Genomic DNA, 20,029 nt, shown 5'->3' on the forward strand with positions numbered 1-20,029 from the left:
TCCTCCAGACTGGCGAACCCTTCCTCCAAATACAAAGCCCTCACTTTGACCAGCCCCACTTCCCTCCACCTCCTGTATACACTATCCACCCCCCCCCCCCCCCCCCCAGCTCAAACCCATGATTCTCGCACAGCAGTGTTAGCACCGACACCCCTTCCACTCTAAAATGCCTCCTCAGCTGATTCCATAGCATCACCATGGGCTGCACCACTGGGCTCCCAGAATACCTACTCGGAGCCATTGGCAATGCTGCCATCACCATAGCCCTCAAACTAGACCCCTTACAAGATTCCTCCTCCATCCTAACCCACTCTACCCCTTTTCCTTCCCACCACCACCGCATCTTGTCCACATTCGCCGCCCAATAATAATGAAGCAAGTTTGGCAACGCCAACCCCCCTGCTGCCTCTGTAGCAGGGTCCTCCCCACCCTCGGCACCTTCCTGCCCATACAAAGTCAGAGCTGATTGTGTCCACTTTCCAAAAAAAAAAGGCCTTTGGTATAAAGATCGGGAGAGCCTGAAAGATAAACAAGAACCTCGGCAGAATATTCAATTTCACCACTTGGATCCTCCCACCAACGTTAAGTGCAGTGTATCCCACCTAAGATCCTCCCTGGCCTCCTCCACCAGCTTCATCAAGTTCCACTTATGGAGCAGTCATGGACATATTTCAACAGCGAATTTGTTCAACGTGTCAATTTCCTAATATTAATTGTCCAGCAATGTAAGACTGAAGTCGTTTCAGGACAACTGTGCAACATGGTGAACAGCTCATTTACTGTACTGGGGACAGGAGATTAAATCACGAAGAAGTGAAAAGCAAGAAAGAGCCATGTTCAATAGACAGGCAACAAAGCTCAGGAATAGGTTAACCTGGAGGCAAAGAAACAATTATACGCATTTCTGGAGATAGAGGGTTTACAGTATAAGGTACAATATCCCGTATGGTGAGTAGACGGGTGGCTAGAGCCTGAGAAGGGATTTAAATGCTGGGTCTAATAATCTTTTTGCGTTTCCAATAATTCTTTACCTCAGGTGAATGAAAATGATCACAATGACTTCAACAGCTATTTGTACAAATTCTTAAGTTGCAAAATAATTTGAATTGATTAGTGATTCGGGTTCTGTCACTCCAGTGCTGAACACAAACCTTTTGGGCAAACATAGTATGGCAGCAATACGAAAACAAAATAACAGCCGTTGAACGTAATTAACGGAATTTGTGTTCACATGCATTAGACGATGTAGCAAAAGACAGAACTGCACACAAGCTTTTGGAAAACATTTGTACAAATTTGCATTACCTCAAACTGAATGCCTCACACCTCCCTCAATAATTATAGGATTATTTTAAAAAAACATCCAATATACAAACATATTATTGCCCACCTGTACTAAGATCGCTGATCTCAGACACAGTCAGGAATCAAAAAGGGCAGCACGGTGGCGCAGTGGGTTAGCCCTGCAGCCTCACGGCGCTGAGGTCCCAGGTTCGATCCCGGCTCTGGGTCACTGTCTGTGTGGAGTTTGCACATTCTCCCAGTGTGCGCGTGGGTTTCGTCCCCACAATCCAAAGATGTGCAGGGTAGGTGGATTGGCCACGCGAAATTGCCCCTTAATTAATTGGGTACGCTAAATTTTTATTTTCTAAAGGAATCAAAAGAGGGAGGGGAGATGGATAACAATCAGTGTTCCCAGTGAAAAGATGGGATTTGCGAAGAAAATAATCAAATTTGTCTCTTCACGCTGATACTCACAAAGAAATGGTCACTTGAGTGAGGCAACTGTGGAACCACATACCAAACATAAGGTTTGACAATTAATGTTGGCGAGGACAGAAATAAATTGGGGCTCTCAGGGAGAGGTGGTGAAACAGGGAAGGGAGAAGGGGGAATTTCATTAGGCAACGGTATGTTCACATAGGCCATGTTTTCAATGCAGTTGTAAAGTACGTTCACATACAATTGTTCCTGTGCTCGGGTTCCCATTGCCCACTCTTCTTCCACGGGCAATAAGCCGCTCATCACAACTCCAAACAGGAGAAAAATGAAGAGAGAAGAAACAGGAGACAGCTAAGTAAATAACTTGGATAAAAGCAAATTACTGCGGATGCTGGAATCTGAAACAAAAGAGAAAATGCTGGAAAATCTCAGCAGGTCTGGCAGCATCTGTAGGGAGAGAAAAGAGCTAACGTTTCGAGTTCAATGACTCTTGTCAAAGCTCATTTCTGAAGACTGAGCTTTGACAAAGAGTCATCGGACGCGAAACGTTAGCTCTTTTCTCTCCCTCAGGATGCTGCCAGACCTGCTGAGATTTTCCAGCATTGTCTCTTTCGTAAGTAAATAACGTACTCTGGTACCTCTGCATAGTGAAGATTCTCTATTTTTAAAAATAAATTTAGAGTGCCCAATTCATTTTTTCCAATTAAGGGCTATTTAGCATGACCAATCCACCTCCCTTGCACATCTTTGGATTGTGGGGGCGAAACCCACACAAGCACGGGGAGAATGTGCAAAGTCCACACGGACAGTGACCCAGAGCCGGGATCGAACCGGGGATCTCGGCGCCATGAGGTTGCAGGGCTAACCCACTGCGCCACCGTGCTGCCCGTGAAGATTCTCTATTGATGGGCATGGCAATGAACTTCAGCCTTGCAATGAAGCGTGGAGAACATCAAAGCCCACCCGTGCAGTAATCTCATGTCAGTCTTCAGATGACTATCAGCCACCCAAGCTTTTCAGTGAAACCTTGAGTAGCTTAAGAATGAGAGGTGGGTGCAGAACAGTATCTAGGCACGCCAGTACTGAGCAGAGTTGAGCAGTTAAGCTGCTTCACCTGAGCACAGGGAGAGCTCTGGCATATAAACGAGAAGATTGCTAATGAGGATTTGGATCCCACTCGAACAACAGTCTCAATAATTATACCTTCCTTCCTTCCCACCTATGGAAATGCAGTGTCCTCTTGTGAACCGCATCACATTATTCTGCAATGACATCAGTTTGGCACTGCTTGAACAGCCGTTAGTTGGAGATTTTATTTGGAAACTACAACAGATAATTTTTTTAATAAATCTATAAACCACTCAGCTTTGTGAAGTCATGTGAACAGCACCCACCTCGCCAGTTAAATTACAACCTATTACTCACTCCCAGCCATTCATAATTCTATATGCACAATTTAGAATGTAATTAAATGGGACACAATGTACTATGACTACTCGACTCAATAATAAATATCCCTTGAATTGCGTCAAGGCTGAAAGAATTTCTTTGTACATTTCTGGTCACAATCAACAGCAACATTCAACAGGTTCGCTGGACCATACCATGGGACTATTCCGAAGACGTTTCAAATCCAGCCATCAACAAATATTTCCAGATACCTTCAAAAAGCACCAAGAGACCAAAGTACTAGTACAAATATTGCCTTGTATTTATACTGCAGGCGCTCGAGGTCCAAAATAAAAATAAAGCGCTGGAAAAACTCAGCTGGTCTGGCAGCATCTGTAGAGAGAAACAGAGTTCACATTAGAGGTCCAATGTGCCCTTCTTTGGAACATTTACATTTCCCCCACTCGGTACAGACTCTTCAGTCTGACGCAGTCACTGGGCATCACCTTTAAAAGTAATATGTCACTTATGTTCTTTCCTGCAGGTGCTGCCTACTTGTCAAACAAATAACCACTGCTCTACTGAATCCTTGTGCTTCATGATAGGGCCAGGCACCCCAAACATTTATGAGATTTCCCCCACTGCCAGCCTTCTTCCCTAAAATTCAATATTGCTACCAATTATGAGGCACTGCTACCTCACAGCGCCATGGACCCGGGTTCAATTCCAATCTTGGGTCACTGTCTGCGTGGAGTTTGCACGTTCTCTCTGTGTCTGCGTGGGTTTCCTCCGGGTGCTCCAATTTCCTCCCACAGTCCAAAGATGTGCAGGTTAGGTGGATTGGCCATGCTAAATTGCCCCTTAAGTGTCTAAAAGTCAGGTGGGGTTAAGGGGATAGGATGGGGGTGTGGGCCTAGGTAGAATGCCGTTTTGGAGGGTCGGTGCAGACTCAATGGGCTGAATGGCCTCCTTCTGCACAGTAGGGATTCTACGATCTTGCCCCATTAGGAGATATTTGGCAGGAATCAAGAAATTAGATGAATATTGTGACAGGCACATGACAAAACAATGCAATGGGAAGATTGCGATGCCAGCAACTAAGTCACAGCAACGGGAAGAAATGCACCACAGCACGGAGGTACGCAGACATTGCAACAAAAAGGGAATCAACGTCCATAGAGGGTAGAGCAGAAACAAATCAGCTGGACAGAGGCACATGAATAATAGAAATCACTGACTCACAGGAAAAGAGAAGATAATCTTCAACGTGTATCAATCAGACCAAACAAATTTAATTTATGCAATGCCTTTAACATAGTTGGGCTGGTTTAGCACAGTGGGCTAAATAGCTGGCAGAACAATGCCAGCAGCGTGGGTTCAATTCCCGTAGCGGCCTCCCCAAACAGGCGCCGGAATGTGTCAACTAGAGGCTTTTCACAGTAACTTCATTGAAGCCTACTTGTGACAATAAGCGATTATTAGCATTAATTATTATTATCCTGAGGGAGCATAATCTTGAGCCAAAGAAGGAAATGTTAGCTTGGTCAAAGATGCAAGTTTTAAGGAGCGTACAGCTGGGAAGATGCACAGAGATTCAGGGAGGGATTTCAGAACTGGGTGTCTAGCCAGCTGAAGGCAAGGCTGCCAATGATGGGGTGCGAAGTGGAGGATGGACAAGGGCCCAGAGTTCTCGGCATCGCAGGAGGGAAGGGGAAAGGTCACTGAGGGATGTCAATATAATTAAAATTTCTTAAATCGAAGCGTTTGGGTACAAGGAACCAATCTAGGTCAGCACGCACAAGGGCGATGGGTGAATAGGGCTCGTTGGAAGTAAAATAAGGTAGCGGGGTATTAGATGATTTCAAATTGTTGGACGGTGGAACTTTGGAAGCTAGTCAGGAGAATTATGAAATAGGAGTCCGGAGGTAATAAAAGTGTGGATGAGCAACAGGTGCCTGGGACAGACCAGTGGTGGTGTAGAGGAACAATCTTGGAGGAAATAGGATTTGATGCTCAGCTCAGAGTCAAGAAGGACGAAGTCTCAAACTGTCTAGTTCAGCCCAGACTGTGCCCACAGAATGGGGATGGATTTAGAAACTACAGACAGGAGTTTGCATTTGCTCAGAAGTCAGAGGTTTGAGTCTTTACAGTTTTAAATGGAGGAAACATTAACTCTTGGGTGAAACAATGTGAGACAAGAAAAAAGAGAAATTATAAGACAGGCAGAAAGATTTGGTGGAAAGATCTGCACACACAGATCAGACAGAGATACACAGACAATTCACGCAGGTATTAAACAACATAGAATGCACAAACATATATCATTGAAAAAAATATATGCTCAATCAATAAATAGATCAGGGCAACTGAATGGCTAATATACAAAGATCAAGAAGTGAAAGGACACACGAGATCTAAGAGTTATATATAAAGCTGTGCCAAGTTTATATTATAAAAATAACATCCATTTCTCAAACTACAAAAAAATGGTACAACAATCTTCAGCCAAGAGCGCTGAATGGATGATCCATGCCTCCTCCGGAGGTCCCCGACATCACAAATGTCAGTCTTCAACCAATTCGGTTCACTCCACCTGGGGCCCTGACAATATTACAGCAATAGTACTGAAGACTTGTGCTCCAGAGCTAACTGCGGCATTAGTCGACCTGTTCAGTACACCCACAACAGTGGCATCTACCCAGCAACATGGAAAATTGCCCAGGTATGCCTTGCACAGAAAAGGCAGGATAAATCCAAACCGGCCGATTACCACCCCAGCACCTCTTCATCATCAACAAAGTAATGAATGCGTCATCAACAGTGCTATCAGGTGGCACTTACTCAGAAACAACCTGCTAACTCCATTAGAGTTCTGCCAGGGTCACACAGCTCCTGACTTCATTACATTAACATTACTGTATATTAATGATCTAGAAGTGAATGTGGGAGGGTGGCACAGTGGATAACATTGCTGCCGCACGGCGCCAAGGACCTGGGTTTGATCCCAGCCCCAGGTCACTGTCCGTGTGGAGATTGCACATTCTCCCCATGTCTGCGTGGTGCGCACCCCTGCAACCCAAAGATGTGCAGGGTAGGTAAATTGCCCCTTATTTGGAAAAAAAGAATTGGGTACTCAATTTTTTTTTTTTTTAAACGCGCATTATGCCACAGCTAGAGTACTGTCTGCAGTTCTGGTCACCACTCGAGAGGATGTGATTGCACTAGAAAGGGTGCAGAAGAGATTCACCAGGATGTTGCCTGGGCTGGAGTGTTTCAGCTATGAAAAGAGGTTGGAATGGCTGCTGTGGTTGTTTTCCTTAAGGCACAAAAGGCAGAGGGGGGGGGGACCTGATTGAGGCGTACAAAATTATGAGAGATAAAGATACGGTAGATAGGAAGAAACTTCCTATCAGGGCAGCACAGTTAGCACAGTTGCTTCACAGCTCCAGGGTACCAGGTTCGCTTCCCGGCTTGGGTCACTGTCTGTGTGGAGTCTGCACGTTCTCCCCCAGGTGTGCTTGGGTTTCCGCCGGGTGCTCTGGTTTCCTCCCACGGTCCAAAGATGTGCAGGTTAGGTGGATTGGCCTTTATAAATTGCCATTAGTGGCCGAAAAGGTTAGGTGGGGATAAAGGGGATAGGGTGGAGGTGTGGGGCGCTCTTTCCAAGGGCCGGTGCAGACTCAATGGGCTGAATGGCCTCCTTCTGCACTGTAAATTCTGTGAAACTTATCCCTTTAGTAGAGGGGTCACTAACCAACAGGCATAGATTTAAGAAAGGAGCAGGCGATTTAGAGGAGAGTTGAGGAAAATCCTTTTCACTAAGAGGGAGGTGGAAATCTGGAACTCACTGCTTGAAAAGGGGGTAGAGGCGGAACCCTCACAACATATAAGAAGCATTTAGATGAGCATTTGAAATGCCATTGCATACAAGGCTAAGGACCAAATGCGGAACATGGGATTAGAATAGATAGGTGCTTGGGGCAGCATGGTGGCACAGTGGTTAGCACTACTGCCTCATGGCTTTGAGGACCCGAATTCGATCCTGGCCCCGGGTCACTGTCCATGTGGAGTTTGCACATTCTCCCTCTGTCTGCATGGGTCTCACCCCCACAACCAAAGGGCGTTCAGGGAAGGTGGATTGGCCATGCTAAATTGGAAAAAAAAAATTATTGGGTTACTTTAAATTTATTTTTAAAATAGATCGGTGCTTGATGGCCAGACATAGACACAATGGACCAAACAGCCTCTTTATTTATATGCTGTAAAACTCTATGGCACATTACAACCTTAGTTCAAATCTAGACAAAAGATTTGAACTCGAGGTGAGGCGAAAGTGACTGCCCATGACATCAAGGTCACATTTTGTGGCATCAAGGGGTCCTAACAAAACTGGAGTCAATGGGAATCAGGGGGATAAACTTTCAACTGGTTGGAGCCATACCTAGGACAAAGGAAGATGACAGTGGCTGTTGTAGGTCAATCATCTCAGTCCCAGGACATGACTGCAGGACCTCCTCAGGGTATGTCCTAGGCCCAACCATCTTCAGCTTACCACCATCGCAAGGTTATAAATGGGGATGTTTGCTGATGGTCGCAAAATGTTCAGCACTATTTGTGACTCCTGAGATATTGAAGCAGTCCATGTTCAAATGCAGCAAGATGTGAAGAACATTCTGGCTTGGGCTGATAAACGGCAAGTAACATTCACGCTATACAAGTGTCAGGCAATGGCCATCTTCAACAAGACAGAACCTAACTACCTCCCCATGACACTCAATGGAATTACCAATGCTGAATCCCCGATATCAACATCCTGGGGTTACCATTCACCCAAAACTGTACTGGACTAGCCACATAAATACTGTGGCCACAAGAGCAGTTCAGAGACTGGGAATTCTGTAGAGAATAACTCACATCCTGACTCCCTAAAGCCTGTCCACCATCTACAAGGCACAAATCAGGAGTGTGATTCAATACTCTTCACTTGCCTGGATCAATGCAGCTCCAACAACACTCAAAAAGCTGGACACCATCTAAGACAAAGTAGGATGCTTGAGTAGCACCCCATCCACCAACTCCAACATCCACCCCCTTCACCACTGACAGCAGAGTGGCAGAAATGTGCGCCACCTACAAGATGCGCTGCAGCAACTCACCAAGACTCCTTCAACAATAGTTTCCAAACCAGCGACCTCTACCTAGAAAGACAATGGCAGCAGATGCATGGGAACATCACCACCTGAAAGTTCCCATACTGGCACACACCATCCCTATTTGGAGCTACATCGCTGTTCCTTTACTGTCGCTAGGTCAAAATCCTGGAATATCCTCCCCAACAGCTCTGAGTATACCTACACAAGGGCTACAGCAATTCAAGAAGGTGGCTCACCACCACCCTCTCATGGGCAATTAGAAATGGGCAATGCTCGGTGGACCAAGGAAGGGGGATAAACGAGCTACCGCTGAAGAGGGCGGAGAAGAGCTTCCGATACCTGGGGATCCAGGTAGCTAAGAGCTGGGGGGCCCTGCACAAGCTCAATTTGACACGGTTGGTGGAGCAGATGGAGGAGGGCTTCAAGAGATGTGATATGCTGCCACTCTCCCTGGCGGGTAGGGTGCAGTCAGTTAAGATGACGGTCCTCCCGAGGTTCCTGTTTGTGTTCCAGTGCCTGCCCATCCTAATCACCAAGGATTTTTTTTAAACGGGTAAGCAGGAGTATTATGGGATTCGTATGGGCGAATAAGACCCGAGGGTGATGGAGCGTAGCAGGGCCAGGGAGGGCTGGCACTGCCGAATTTATGTGGCTATTATTGGGCAGCTAATGTGGTGATGATCCGTAAGTGGGTAATGGAAGGAGAGGAGGCGGCGTGGAAGAGGCTAGAGGGGGCGGTGTGGAAGAGGCTACAAGTGATGTTTTGTGTGGGTACTAGTCTGGGGGCGCTGGTGACGGCACCGTTGCCGCTTCCGCCAGCAACGTACGCCACGAGTCCGGTGGTGGCGGCGACTGAAGATCTGGGGGCAGTGGAGGCGACATAGGGGCGAGGTGGGGGCCTCGGTCTGGTCCCCGATACGAGAGAACCACAGGTTTGTTCCGGGTCAGACGGATTGGGAGGGGGGGGGGGGGGGGGGTGTAATCTGAGCTGGCATCGGGCTGGGATTAAAATGGGGGACCTATTCATCGATGGGACTTTTGCGAACCTAGGGGCGCTGGAGGAGAAATTTGGGTTATCTCCCGGGAATGCTTTTAGGTACATGCAAGTGAGGGCGTTTGTGAGACGGCATGTGGGGGAGTTTCCACTGCTCCCAGCATGAAGGATTCAGAACAGGGTGATTTTGGGTGTATGGGTTGGAGAAGGCAAGGTCTCGGCGATCTATCAGGAGGCCTCGGTGGAGGAGTTAAAGGGTAAGTGGGAGGAGGAGCTGGATGAAGATCTGTGGGCTGACCCCCCGAGTAGGGTTAATTCTTCCTCCTCCTGCGCCAGGCTCAGCCTAATACAGTTCAAAGTTGTCCATAGGGCGCATATGACAGGGGCGAGGATGAGTAGGTTTTTTGGGGTGGAGGACAGGTGTGTGAGGTGCTCGGGGAGCCCAGCAAATCACACCCACATGTTCTGGGCATGCCCGACGCCGGAGGCATCCAAAGTGGGGAACACCCGGGTCAAGCCGAGCTGGGGGATAGCATTATTTGGGGCATCAGACGAGCCAGGAGTGCAGGAGCCGAAAGAGGCCGGTGTTCTGGCCTTTGCGTCCCTGGTAGCCCCGGCGAAGGATCCTACTAATGTGGACGGATGCAAAGCCCCTAAGCGTGGAAGCTTGGATTAACGATATGGCAGGGTTCACCAAGCTGGAAAGGATAAAATTTGCCTTGCAAGGGTCTGTGCAGGGGTTCTCCAGGCGTTGGCAACCGTTCCTAGACTTTCTCGCGGAACGTTAGGAGGTCAACAGCAGCAACCGGGGGGGGGGGGTTCTGTTTTCTTTAGGTTAGAGTGGGATGTTATTCCTTACTGGCATGTTTATTTGTTAAATGGGGGGTTATTGTAGTTTGTTGGAAATCTCATGTATAATTTTTGCTTGTTTTGTGCTTGGTTCTTTTTTTGTATTTCTGGTTGGGGTGTTTTGTTGGAAATTCGAATAAATATATATATTTTTAAAAAAGGCAACACTGTCCTTGCCAGCGACGCCCACATCCCACGAAAGAATAAATAAATTGATCCAAGTCAAACAATTTATGCAAATCTGACCCAATTCTATCGATGCAAACTCTGACCATTTTGACTATTGTAGGCATAGAACAAGCGATAACATGATCGCATTCCACCCCAATCACTGCTGAAAATGTGCAAGAATATAAAAAGAAATTTCAAAATTCAGAGAGGGCATCATTTAAGTAGACAGAGATGTTTTCATTTGCAGCAGCGTCCAAAATCAGCAGCACAAGTATAAACTTTAAAACTAACACATCAAAAACAAATTCAGGAGAAAAGTCTTCCCCCCCCCCCCCCCCCCAACTCTCTTACACTGCTTCAGGAGATCTCCCCCCCCTCACTATGTACAAAGTCTAGGAACCCCCATCACCCTGTGTACAGAGTCCAGGAACCATCCCTTAACACAACGTACACTGTCCAGGAACATACCTTACCCAGCCTGCACAATCCAGGAATCCTCTCCCCTGCCCCCCCCCCGTACACAGTCCAGGAATCACACTTACCATGCATACACAGTCCTGGAACCCATCAAGGCACTGGCCCCCCTACACAGACCATGACACCCCCTCGACGCGGCGCAGAGTCGAGGGACGCGGCGCAGAGTCGAGGGACGCGGCGGAGAGTCGAGGGACGCGGCGGAGAGTCGAGGGACGCGGCGGAGAGTCGAGGGACGCGGCGGAGAGTCGAGGGACGCGGCGGAGAGTCGAGGGACGCGGCGCAGAGTCGAGGGACGCGGCGCAGAGTCGAGGGACGCGGCGCAGAGTCGAGGGACGCGGCGCAGAGTCGAGGGACGCGGCGCAGAGTCGAGGGACGCGGCGCAGAGTCGAGGGACGCGGCGCAGAGTCGAGGGACGCGGCGCAGAGTCGAGGGACGCGGCGCAGAGTCGAGGGACGCGGCGCAGAGTCGAGGGACGCGGCGGAGAGTCGAGGGACGCGGCGCAGAGTCGAGGGACGCGGCGCAGAGTCGAGGGACGCGGCGCAGAGTCGAGGGACGCGGCGCAGAGTCGAGGGACGCGGCGCAGAGTCGAGGGACGCGGCGCAGAGTCGAGGGACGCGGCGCAGAGTCGAGGGACGCGGCGCAGAGTCGAGGGACGCGGCGCAGAGTCGAGGGACGCGGCGCAGAGTCGAGGGACGCGGCGCAGAGTCGAGGGACGCGGCGCAGAGTCGAGGGACGCGGCGCAGAGTCGAGGGACGCGGCGCAGAGTCGAGGGACGCGGCGCAGAGTCGAGGGACGCGGCGCAGAGTCGAGGGACGCGGCGCAGAGTCGAGGGACGCGGCGCAGAGTCGAGGGACGCGGCGCAGAGTCGAGGGACGCGGCGGAGAGTCGAGGGACGCGGCGGAGAGTCGAGGGACGCGGCGGAGAGTCGAGGGACGCGGCGCAGAGTCGAGGGACGCGGCGCAGAGTCGAGGGACGCGGCGCAGAGTCGAGGGACGCGGCGCAGAGTCGAGGGACGCGGCGCAGAGTCGAGGGACGCGGCGCAGAGTCGAGGGACGCGGCGCAGAGTCGAGGGACGCGGCGCAGAGTCGAGGGACGCGGCGCAGAGTCGAGGGACGCGGCGCAGAGTCGAGGGACGCGGCGCAGAGTCGAGGGACGCGGCGCAGAGTCGAGGGACGCGGCGCAGAGTCGAGGGACGCGGCGCAGAGTCGAGGGACGCGGCGCAGAGTCGAGGGACGCGGCGCAGAGTCGAGGGACGCGGCGCAGAGTCGAGGGACGCGGCGCAGAGTCGAGGGACGCGGCGCAGAGTCGAGGGACGCGGCGCAGAGTCGAGGGACGCGGCGCAGAGTCGAGGGACGCGGCGCAGAGTCGAGGGACGCGGCGCAGAGTCGAGGGACGCGGCGCAGAGTCGAGGGACGCGGCGCAGAGTCGAGGGACGCGGCGCAGAGTCGAGGGACGCGGCGCAGAGTCGAGGGACGCGGCGCAGAGTCGAGGGACGCGGCGTAGAGTCGAGGGACGCGGCGTAGAGTCGAGGGACGCGGCGTAGAGTCGAGGGACGCGGCGTAGAGTCGAGGGACGCGGCGTAGAGTCGAGGGACGCGGCGTAGAGTCGAGGGACGCGGCGTAGAGTCGAGGGACGCGGCGTAGAGTCGAGGGACGCGGCGTAGAGTCGAGGGACGCGGCGTAGAGTCGAGGGACGCGGCGTAGAGTCGAGGGACGCGGCGTAGAGTCGAGGGACGCGGCGTAGAGTCGAGGGGACGCGGCGTAGAGTCGAGGGACGCGGCGTAGAGTCGAGGGACGCGGCGCAGAGTCGAGGGACGCGGCGTAGAGTCGAGGGACGCGGCGTAGAGTCGAGGGACGCGGCGTAGAGTCGAGGGACGCGGCGTAGAGTCGAGGGACGCGGCGTAGAGTCGAGGGACGCGGCGTAGAGTCGAGGGACGCGGCGTAGAGTCGAGGGACGCGGCGTAGAGTCGAGGGACGCGGCGTAGAGTCGAGGGACACTCCACCCCCCCCTCCACTCTTACATTGCGTGCACAGTGCAGGAACACCCCATTTACACTGTGCACACAGTCCATGTGTCCCCCTTACGCACTGCGCACACAGTCCATGTGCCCCCCCTTACGCACTGCGCACACAGTCCATGTGCCCCCCCTTACGCACTGCGCACACAGTCCATGTGCCCCCCCTTACGCACTGCGCACACAGTCCATGTGCCCCCCCCTTACGCACTGCGCACACAGTCCATGTGCCCCCCCTTACGCACTGCGCACACAGTCCATGTGCCCCCCCTTACGCACTGCGCACACAGTCCATGTGCCCCCCCCTTACGCACTGCGCACACAGTCCATGTGCCCCCCCTTACGCACTGCGCACACAGTCCATGTGCCCCCCCTTACGCACTGCGCACACAGTCCATGTGCCCCCCCTTACGCACTGCGCACACAGTCCATGTGCCCCCCCGTACACACTGCGCACAGTCCTGCGCCCCCCTTACACACTGTGCACAGTCCATGTAGCCTCTTTACATACTGCGCACAGTCCATGTACCCCCCTTACACACTGTGCACACAGTCCATGTACCCCCCCCCCCCTTACACTATGTACACAGTCCATGTGCCCCCCCTTACACACTGTGCACACAGTCCATGTACCCCCCCCCTTACACTATGTACACAGTCCATGTACCCCCCTTACACCATGTACACAGTCCATGAACCCCCCTTACACTATGTACAGTCCATGAACCCCCGTTACACTGTGTATACAGTCCACGAACCCCCCTTACAGACTGTGCACAGTCCATGAACCCCACTTTACTCTGTGCACAGTCCATGAACCCCCCCCCCCCCCTTACACACGGTGTATACAGTCCACGAACCCCCCCTTACAGACTGTGCACAGTCCATGAACCCCCCCCCCCTTACACACTGTGTACATAGTCCATGAACCCCCCCCCCCTTACACACTGTGTACACAGTCCATGAACCCCCCCCCCCCCTTACACACTGTGTACACAGTCCATGAACCCCCCCCCCCCCCCCTTACACACTGTGCAGTGTCCAGATCCCCTGTCTGCCTGCGGGAGCCCCCGTCCCCACCTCGGCTACTCACTGTTGCTGGACTTCAGGTCCCGGTGGATGATCGGCACGATGGCCTCGGCGTGCAGGTAGCACATCCCGCGGGCGATCTGCACGGCCCAGTCGACCAGGGTGCGGGGCGGGATGCGGCGGCCGGCCAGGGCCCGGTTGAGGGGCCCGCCCTGGGCGTACTCCATGACCAGGCAGAGGTTGGGCTCCTGCAGGCAGACGCCGCGCAGGGCGATGATGTTGCGGTGCCGGAGCATGGCGAAGAGGCGGGCCTCGCGGCGGGCGCTCTCGGCCGTGGCGCCCACCTCCTCGTCGGGGTCGCGGCGGGCCGCCTTGACGGCCACCGGCTGCCCCTTCCAGGAGCCCCGGTACACCTTGCCGAAGCCGCCCACGCCGATGATCTCCTGCAGGGTCAGCTGGCTGAACTCGATCTCGGCGGCGACCTGGGCCTCGCGGCCGGCCTCCCCCGGCAGCTCGGCCGCCGGGGCCCGCGGCGGCTGGCGGCTCACGTAGTTGGCGGGGAAGATGCCCACCCGCTCGCCGATCTTGCCCGTCCACCAGCCCTCGTCGCCCGACACCTTGGCGTCCGTGGACAGCACCTCCAGCGCGTCGCCCCGCCGCAGGCTCAGCTCGTCCTCGGCGCTCGCTTCGTAGTCGAACACCGCCGTCCAGAAGGAGCCGGCCGCCGGGCGTAGGCACCGGCTCCCCCCGCCGCCGCCAGCGCCCACACCGGGGCTGAACAAGGCCTCCAGCGGATCCATGGCAACGGCCCCGCCGCCGCCTCCGGTCGCGCTCATGGACCGGGTCCCAGCAGCGCAGCAGAGGCGGCGGCTTCCTCCTCGTCGTCCCCCTTCCCCGCCGGCCTCGCTGCCGCCCGATCCGGCAGCCGCTCCGGCTCCATGGACACGGCTCTGCCTCCCTACCTGCCGCCGGCTGACTGAGTCTCCGTCCGAGCCGCAGCCTCGGCCGGGTCACTCCCGGTCAGCCGCCAGCGCGCCTCCCATTGGCCTGCCGCCGTGCGCGGGGCCGGGCTTCCAGCGGTGGGGCGGGGCTTCTCGCTGGGGGGAGGGGCTTGGAGTGTGGGGGAGGGGCTGAGTCTGGGGGAGGGGCTGAGTGTGGAGGAGGGGCTGGATGTGGGGAGGGGCATTGGAGAAACGGAGGGAGTGGGAGAGTGGGAGAGGGGCTGGGAGTGAGGAGGGGCTGGGAGAGTGGGCGATGGAGTGGGTGAGGGGCTGGGAGAGTGGGGGAGGGGCTGGGGGAGGGGGAGGGAGGGGCTGGGGGGGAGGGAGTGGCTGCAGGAGGGGGGAGTGGCTGCAGGAGGGGGAGTGGCTGCAGGAGGGGGAAGGGCTGTGAGAGTGGGGAGGGACTGGGAGAGTGGAGGAGGGGCTGGGAGTGTGGAGGAGGGGCTGGATGTGGGGGAGGGGCATGGGAGAAACGGAGGGACTGGGAGAGGAGAGGGAGGGGCTGGGAGTGAGGAGGGGCTGGGAGTGGGTGAGGGGCTGGGAGTGGGTGAGGGGCTGGAAGAGTGGGCGATGGAGTGGGTGAGGGGCTGGGAGAGTGGGCGATGGAGTGGGTGAGGGGCTGGGAGAGTGGGGGAGGGGCTGGGGGAGGGGCTGGGGCTGGGGGAGGGAGGGGAGGGGAGGGGAGGGGGGAGGGAGTGGCTGCAGGAGGGGGGAGTGGCTGCAGGAGGGGGAGTGGCTGCAGGAGGGGGAAGGGCTGCGAGAGTGGGGAGGGGCTGGGAAAGTGGGGGAGGGGCTGGGAGAGTGGGGAGGAGATGGGAGTGTGGAGGAGGGGCTGGGAGTGTGGAGGAGGGGCTGGATGTGGGGGAGGGGCATGGGAGAAACGGAGGGACTGGGAGAGGGGCTGGGAGAGGAGAGGGAGGGGCTGGGAGAGGAGAGGGAGGGGCTGGGAGAGGAGAGGGAGGGGCTGGGAGAGGAGAGGGAGGGGCTGGGAGAGGAGAGGGAGGGGCTGGGAGAGGAGAGGGGAGGGTCTGGGAGTGGGGAGGGGCTGGGAGTGAGGAGGGGCTGGGAGTGAGGAGGGGCTGGGAGTGGGTGAGGGGCTGGGAGTAGGTGAGGGGCTGGAAGAGTGGGCGATGGAGTGGGTGAGGGGCTGGGAGAGTGGGGGAGGGGCTGGGGGAGGGTGGCTGCAGGGTGGGGGAGGGGCTGGGAGAGTGGGGGAGGGGCTGGGAGAGTGGGGAGGAGATGGGAGAGTTGGGGGGCAGCTGGAAATGGGCTGCGAGTGGAGGTGAGGGGCTGGGAATCTGGGGGAAGGGCTGGGAGTGGAGGTGAGGGGCTGGGAGTGGGAGTGAGGGGGCTGGGAGTGGGGGTGAGGGGCTGGGAGTGGGGGTGAGGGGCTGGGAGTGGGGGTGAGGGGCTGGGTGTGGGGATGAGGGGCTGGGTGTGGGGGATGAGGGGCTGGGTGTGGGGGTGAGGGGCTGGGTGTGGGGGTGTGGGGGTGAGGGGCTGGGTGTGGGGGTGAGGGGCTGGGAGTGGGGGTGGGGGTGAGGGGCTGGGAGTGGGGGTGAGGGGCTGGGAGTGGGGGTGAGGGGCTGGGAGTGGAGGTGAGGGGGTGAGGGGGTGGGGGTGAGGGGGTGGGGGTGAGGGGCTGGGAGTGGGGGTGAGGGGCTGGGAGTGGAGGTGAGGGGGTGAGGGGCTTGGAGTGGGGGTGAGGGGCTGGGAGTGGGGGTGAGGGGCTGGGAGTGGGGGTGAGGGAGTGGGGGTGAGGGAGTGGGGGTGAGGGGCTGGGAGTGGGGGTGAGGGGGTGGGGGTGAGGGGGTGGGGGTGAGGGGGTGGGGGTGAGGGGCTTGGTGTGGGGGTGAGGGGCTGGGAGTGGGGGTGAGGGAGGGGGGTGAGGGAGGGGGGTGGGAGTGGGGGTGAGGGGCTGGGATTGGGGGTGAGGGGGTGGGGGTGAGGGGCTGGGAGTGGGGGTGAGGGAGTGGGGGTGAGGGGCTGGGAGTGGGGGTGAGGGAGTGGGGGTGAGGGAGTGGGGGTGAGGGGCTGGGAGTGGGGGTGAGGGAGTGGGGGTGAGGGGCTGGGAGTGGGGGTGAGGGGGTGGGGGTGAGGGGGTGGGGGTGGGGGTGAGGGGCTGGGGGTGGGGGTGAGGGGCTGGGAGTGGGGGTGAGGGAGTGGGAGTGGGGGTGAGGGGCTGGGAGTGGGGGTGAGGGGCTGGGAGTGGGGGTGAGGGAGAGGGAGTGGGGGTGAGGGAGTGGGGGTGAGGGTGAGGGAGAGGGAGTGAGGGTGAGGGAGTGGGGGTGAGGGGCTGGGAGAGGGGGTGAGGGAGTGGGGGTGAGGGGCTGGGAGTGGGGGTGAGGGAGTGGGGGTGAGGGAGTGGGGGTGAGGGGCTGGGAGTGGGGGTGAGGGAGTGGGGGTGAGGGGCTGGGAGTGGGGGTGAGGGAGTGGGGGTGAGGGGCTGGGAGTGGGGGTGAGGGGCTGGGAGTGGGGGTGAGGGGGTGGGGGTGAGGGTGAGGGTGAGGGGCTGGGAGTGGGGGTGAGGGGCTGGGGGAGTGGGGGTGAGAGGCTGGGAGTGGGGGTGAGAGGCTGGGAGTGGGGGTGAGGGGCTGGGAGTGGGGGTGAGGGGGTGGGGCTGGGGGTGAGGGGCTGGGAGTGGGGGTGAGGGGCTGGGGGTGAGGGAGTGGGGGTGAGGGGCTGGGAGTGAGGGTGAGGGGCTGGGAGTGAGGGTGAGGGGCTGGGAGTGGGGGTGAGTGGCTGGGAGTGGGGGTGAGGGGCTGTGGGTGGGGCTGGGGGTGGGGGTGAGGGGCTGGGAGTGGGGGTGAGGGGCTGGGAGTGGGGGTGAGGGGCTGGGAGTGGGGGTGAGGGGCTGGGAGTGGGGGTGGAGGTGAGGGGCTGGGAGTGGGGGTGAGGGGCTGGGGGTGAGGGGCTGGGGGTGAGGGAGTGGGGGTGAGGGGCTGGGGGTGAGGGAGTGAGGGTGAGGGTGAGGGTGAGGGGCTGGGAGTGGGGGTGAGTGGCTGGGAGTGGGGGTGAGGGGCTGGGGGTGGGGGTGAGGGGCTGGGGGTGGGGGTGAGGGGCTGGGAGTGGGGGTGAGGGGCTGGGAGTGGGGGTGAGGGGCTGGGAGTGGGGGTGGGGGTGAGGAGCTGGGAGTAGGGGTGAGGGTGAGGGGCTGGGAGTGGGGGTGAGTGGCTGGGAGTGGGGGTGAGGGGCTGGGGGTGGGGGTGAGGGGCTGGGAGTGGGGGTGAGGGGCTGGAAGTGGGGGTGAGGGGCTGGGAGCTGGGAGTGGGGGTGAGGAGCTGGGAGTAGGGGTGAGGAGCTGGGAGTAGGGGTGAGGGGCTGGGAGTGGGGGTGAGGGGCTGGGGGTGAGGGCTGGGGGTGAGGGCTGGGAGTGGGGGTGAGGGGCTGGGGGTGAGGGGCTGGGAGTGGGGGTGAGGGAGGGGAGTGGGGGTGAGGGAGTGGGGGTGAGGGGCTGGGGGTGAGGGAGTGGGGGTGAGGGGCTGGGGGTGAGGGAGTGAGGGTGAGGGTGAGGGTGAGGGGCTGGGAGTGGGGGTGAGTGGCTGGGAGTGGGGGTGAGGGGCTGGGGGTGGGGGTGAGGGGCTGGGGGTGGGGGTGAGGGGCTGGGAGTGGGGGTGAGGGGCTGGGAGTGGGGGTGAGGGGCTGGGAGTGGGGGTGGGGGTGAGGAGCTGGGAGTAGGGGTGAGGGTGAGGGGCTGGGAGTGGGGGTGAGTGGCTGGGAGTGGGGGTGAGGGGCTGGGGGTGGGGGTGAGGGGCTGGGAGTGGGGGTGAGGGGCTGGGAGTGGGGGTGAGGGGCTGGGAGCTGGGAGTGGGGGTGAGGAGCTGGGAGTAGGGGTGAGGAGCTGGGAGTAGGGGTGAGGGGCTGGGAGTGGGGGTGAGGGGCTGGGGGTGAGGGCTGGGGGTGAGGGCTGGGAGTGGGGGTGAGGGGCTTGGAGTGGGGGTGAGGGGCTGGGGGTGAGGGGCTGGGAGTGGGGGTGAGGGAGGGGAGTGGGGGTGAGGGAGTGGGGGTGAGGGGCTGGGAGTGGGGGTGGGGGTGAGGGGCTGGAGTGGGGGTGAGGGAGTGGGGGTGAGGGAGTGGGGGTGAGGGAGTGGGGGTGAGGGGCTGGGAGTGGGGGTGAGGGAGTGGGAGTGGGGGTGAGGGAGTGGGAGTGGGGGTGAGGGAGTGGGGGTGAGGGGCTGGGAGTGGGGGTGAGGGGGTGGGGGTGAGGGGCTGGGAGTGGGGGTGAGGGAGTGGGGGTGAGGGGGTGAGGGAGTGGGGGTGAGGGGCTGGGAGTGGGGGTGAGGGGCTGGGAGTGGAGGTGAGGGGCTGGGAGTGGAGGTGAGGGGCTGGGAGTGGGGGTGAGGGGCTGGGAGTGGGGGTGAGGGGCTGGGAGTGGGGGTGAGGGAGTGGGAGTGGGGGTGAGGGAGTGGGGGTGAGGGGCTGGGAGTGGGGGTGAGGGGCTGGGAGTGAGGGTGAGGGGCTGGGAGTGAGGGTGAGGGGCTGGGAGTGAGGGTGAGGGGCTGGGAGTGGGGGTGAGTGGGGGTGAGGGGCTGTGGGTGGGGGTGGGGGTGGGGGTGAGGGGCTGGGAGTGGGGGTGAGGGGCTGGGAGTGGGGGTTAGGGGCTGGGGGTGGAGGTGAGGGGCTGGGAGTGGGGGTGGAGGTGAGGGGCTGGGAGTGGGGGTGAGGGGGTGAGGGGCTGGGGGTGAGGGAGTGGGGGTGAGGGGCTGGGGGTGAGGGAGTGGGGGTGAGGGGCTGGGAGTGAGGGTGAGGGGCTGGGAGTGGGGGTGAGGGGCTGTGGGTGGGGGTGGGGGTGAGGGGCTGGGAGTGGGGGTGAGGGGCTGGGAGTGGGGGTGAGGGGCTGGGAGTGGGGGTGGGGGTGAGGAGCTGGGAGTAGGGGTGAGGAGCTGGGAGTAGGGGTGAGGGGCTGGGGGTGAGGGGTTGGGAGTGGGGGTGAGGGGTTGGGAGTGGGGGTGAGGGGTTGGGAGTGGGGGTGAGGCTGGGAGTGGGGGTGAGGCTGGGAGTAGGGGTGAGGGGCTGGGGGTGAGGGGTTGGGAGTGGGGGTGAGGGGTTGGGAGTGGGGGTGAGGGGTTGGGAGTGGGGGTGAGGCTGGGAGTGGGGGTGAGGCTGGGAGTGGGGGTGAGGCTGGGAGTGGGGGTGAGGCTGGGAGTGGGGGTGAGGCTGGGAGTGGGGGTGAGGGGTTGGGAGTGGGGGTGAGGCTGGGAGTGGGGGTGAGGCTGGGAGTGGGGGTGAG

At 58.3% G+C, this 20,029-nt stretch overlaps 1 protein-coding gene across 4 annotated transcripts in view; it reads right to left on the reverse strand.

Moving 5' to 3' along the window:
* LOC140427690 (mitogen-activated protein kinase kinase kinase 21-like) overlaps positions 1-14,797 on the reverse strand; it is a 126,070-nt gene extending 111,273 nt beyond the window's left edge. The window contains exon 1 of one of the 4 annotated variants that reach the window (XM_072513203.1): positions 13,863-14,797. In XM_072513203.1, coding sequence (XP_072369304.1) covers positions 13,863-14,634 — 772 coding nt within the window. In that variant the 5' untranslated portion in view covers positions 14,635-14,797. Of the gene's footprint in view, positions 1-3,326; positions 3,346-13,862 lie in introns of those variants that run through there. The other 3 variants (XM_072513193.1, XM_072513212.1, XM_072513221.1) reach the window with 3 other exon arrangements.
* Positions 14,798-20,029: the final 5,232 nt, after the last annotated feature.

The sequence above is a fragment of the Scyliorhinus torazame genome, chromosome 1 (assembly GCF_047496885.1).
Source record: "Scyliorhinus torazame isolate Kashiwa2021f chromosome 1, sScyTor2.1, whole genome shotgun sequence".
Lineage (NCBI taxonomy): Eukaryota > Metazoa > Chordata > Chondrichthyes > Carcharhiniformes > Scyliorhinidae > Scyliorhinus > Scyliorhinus torazame.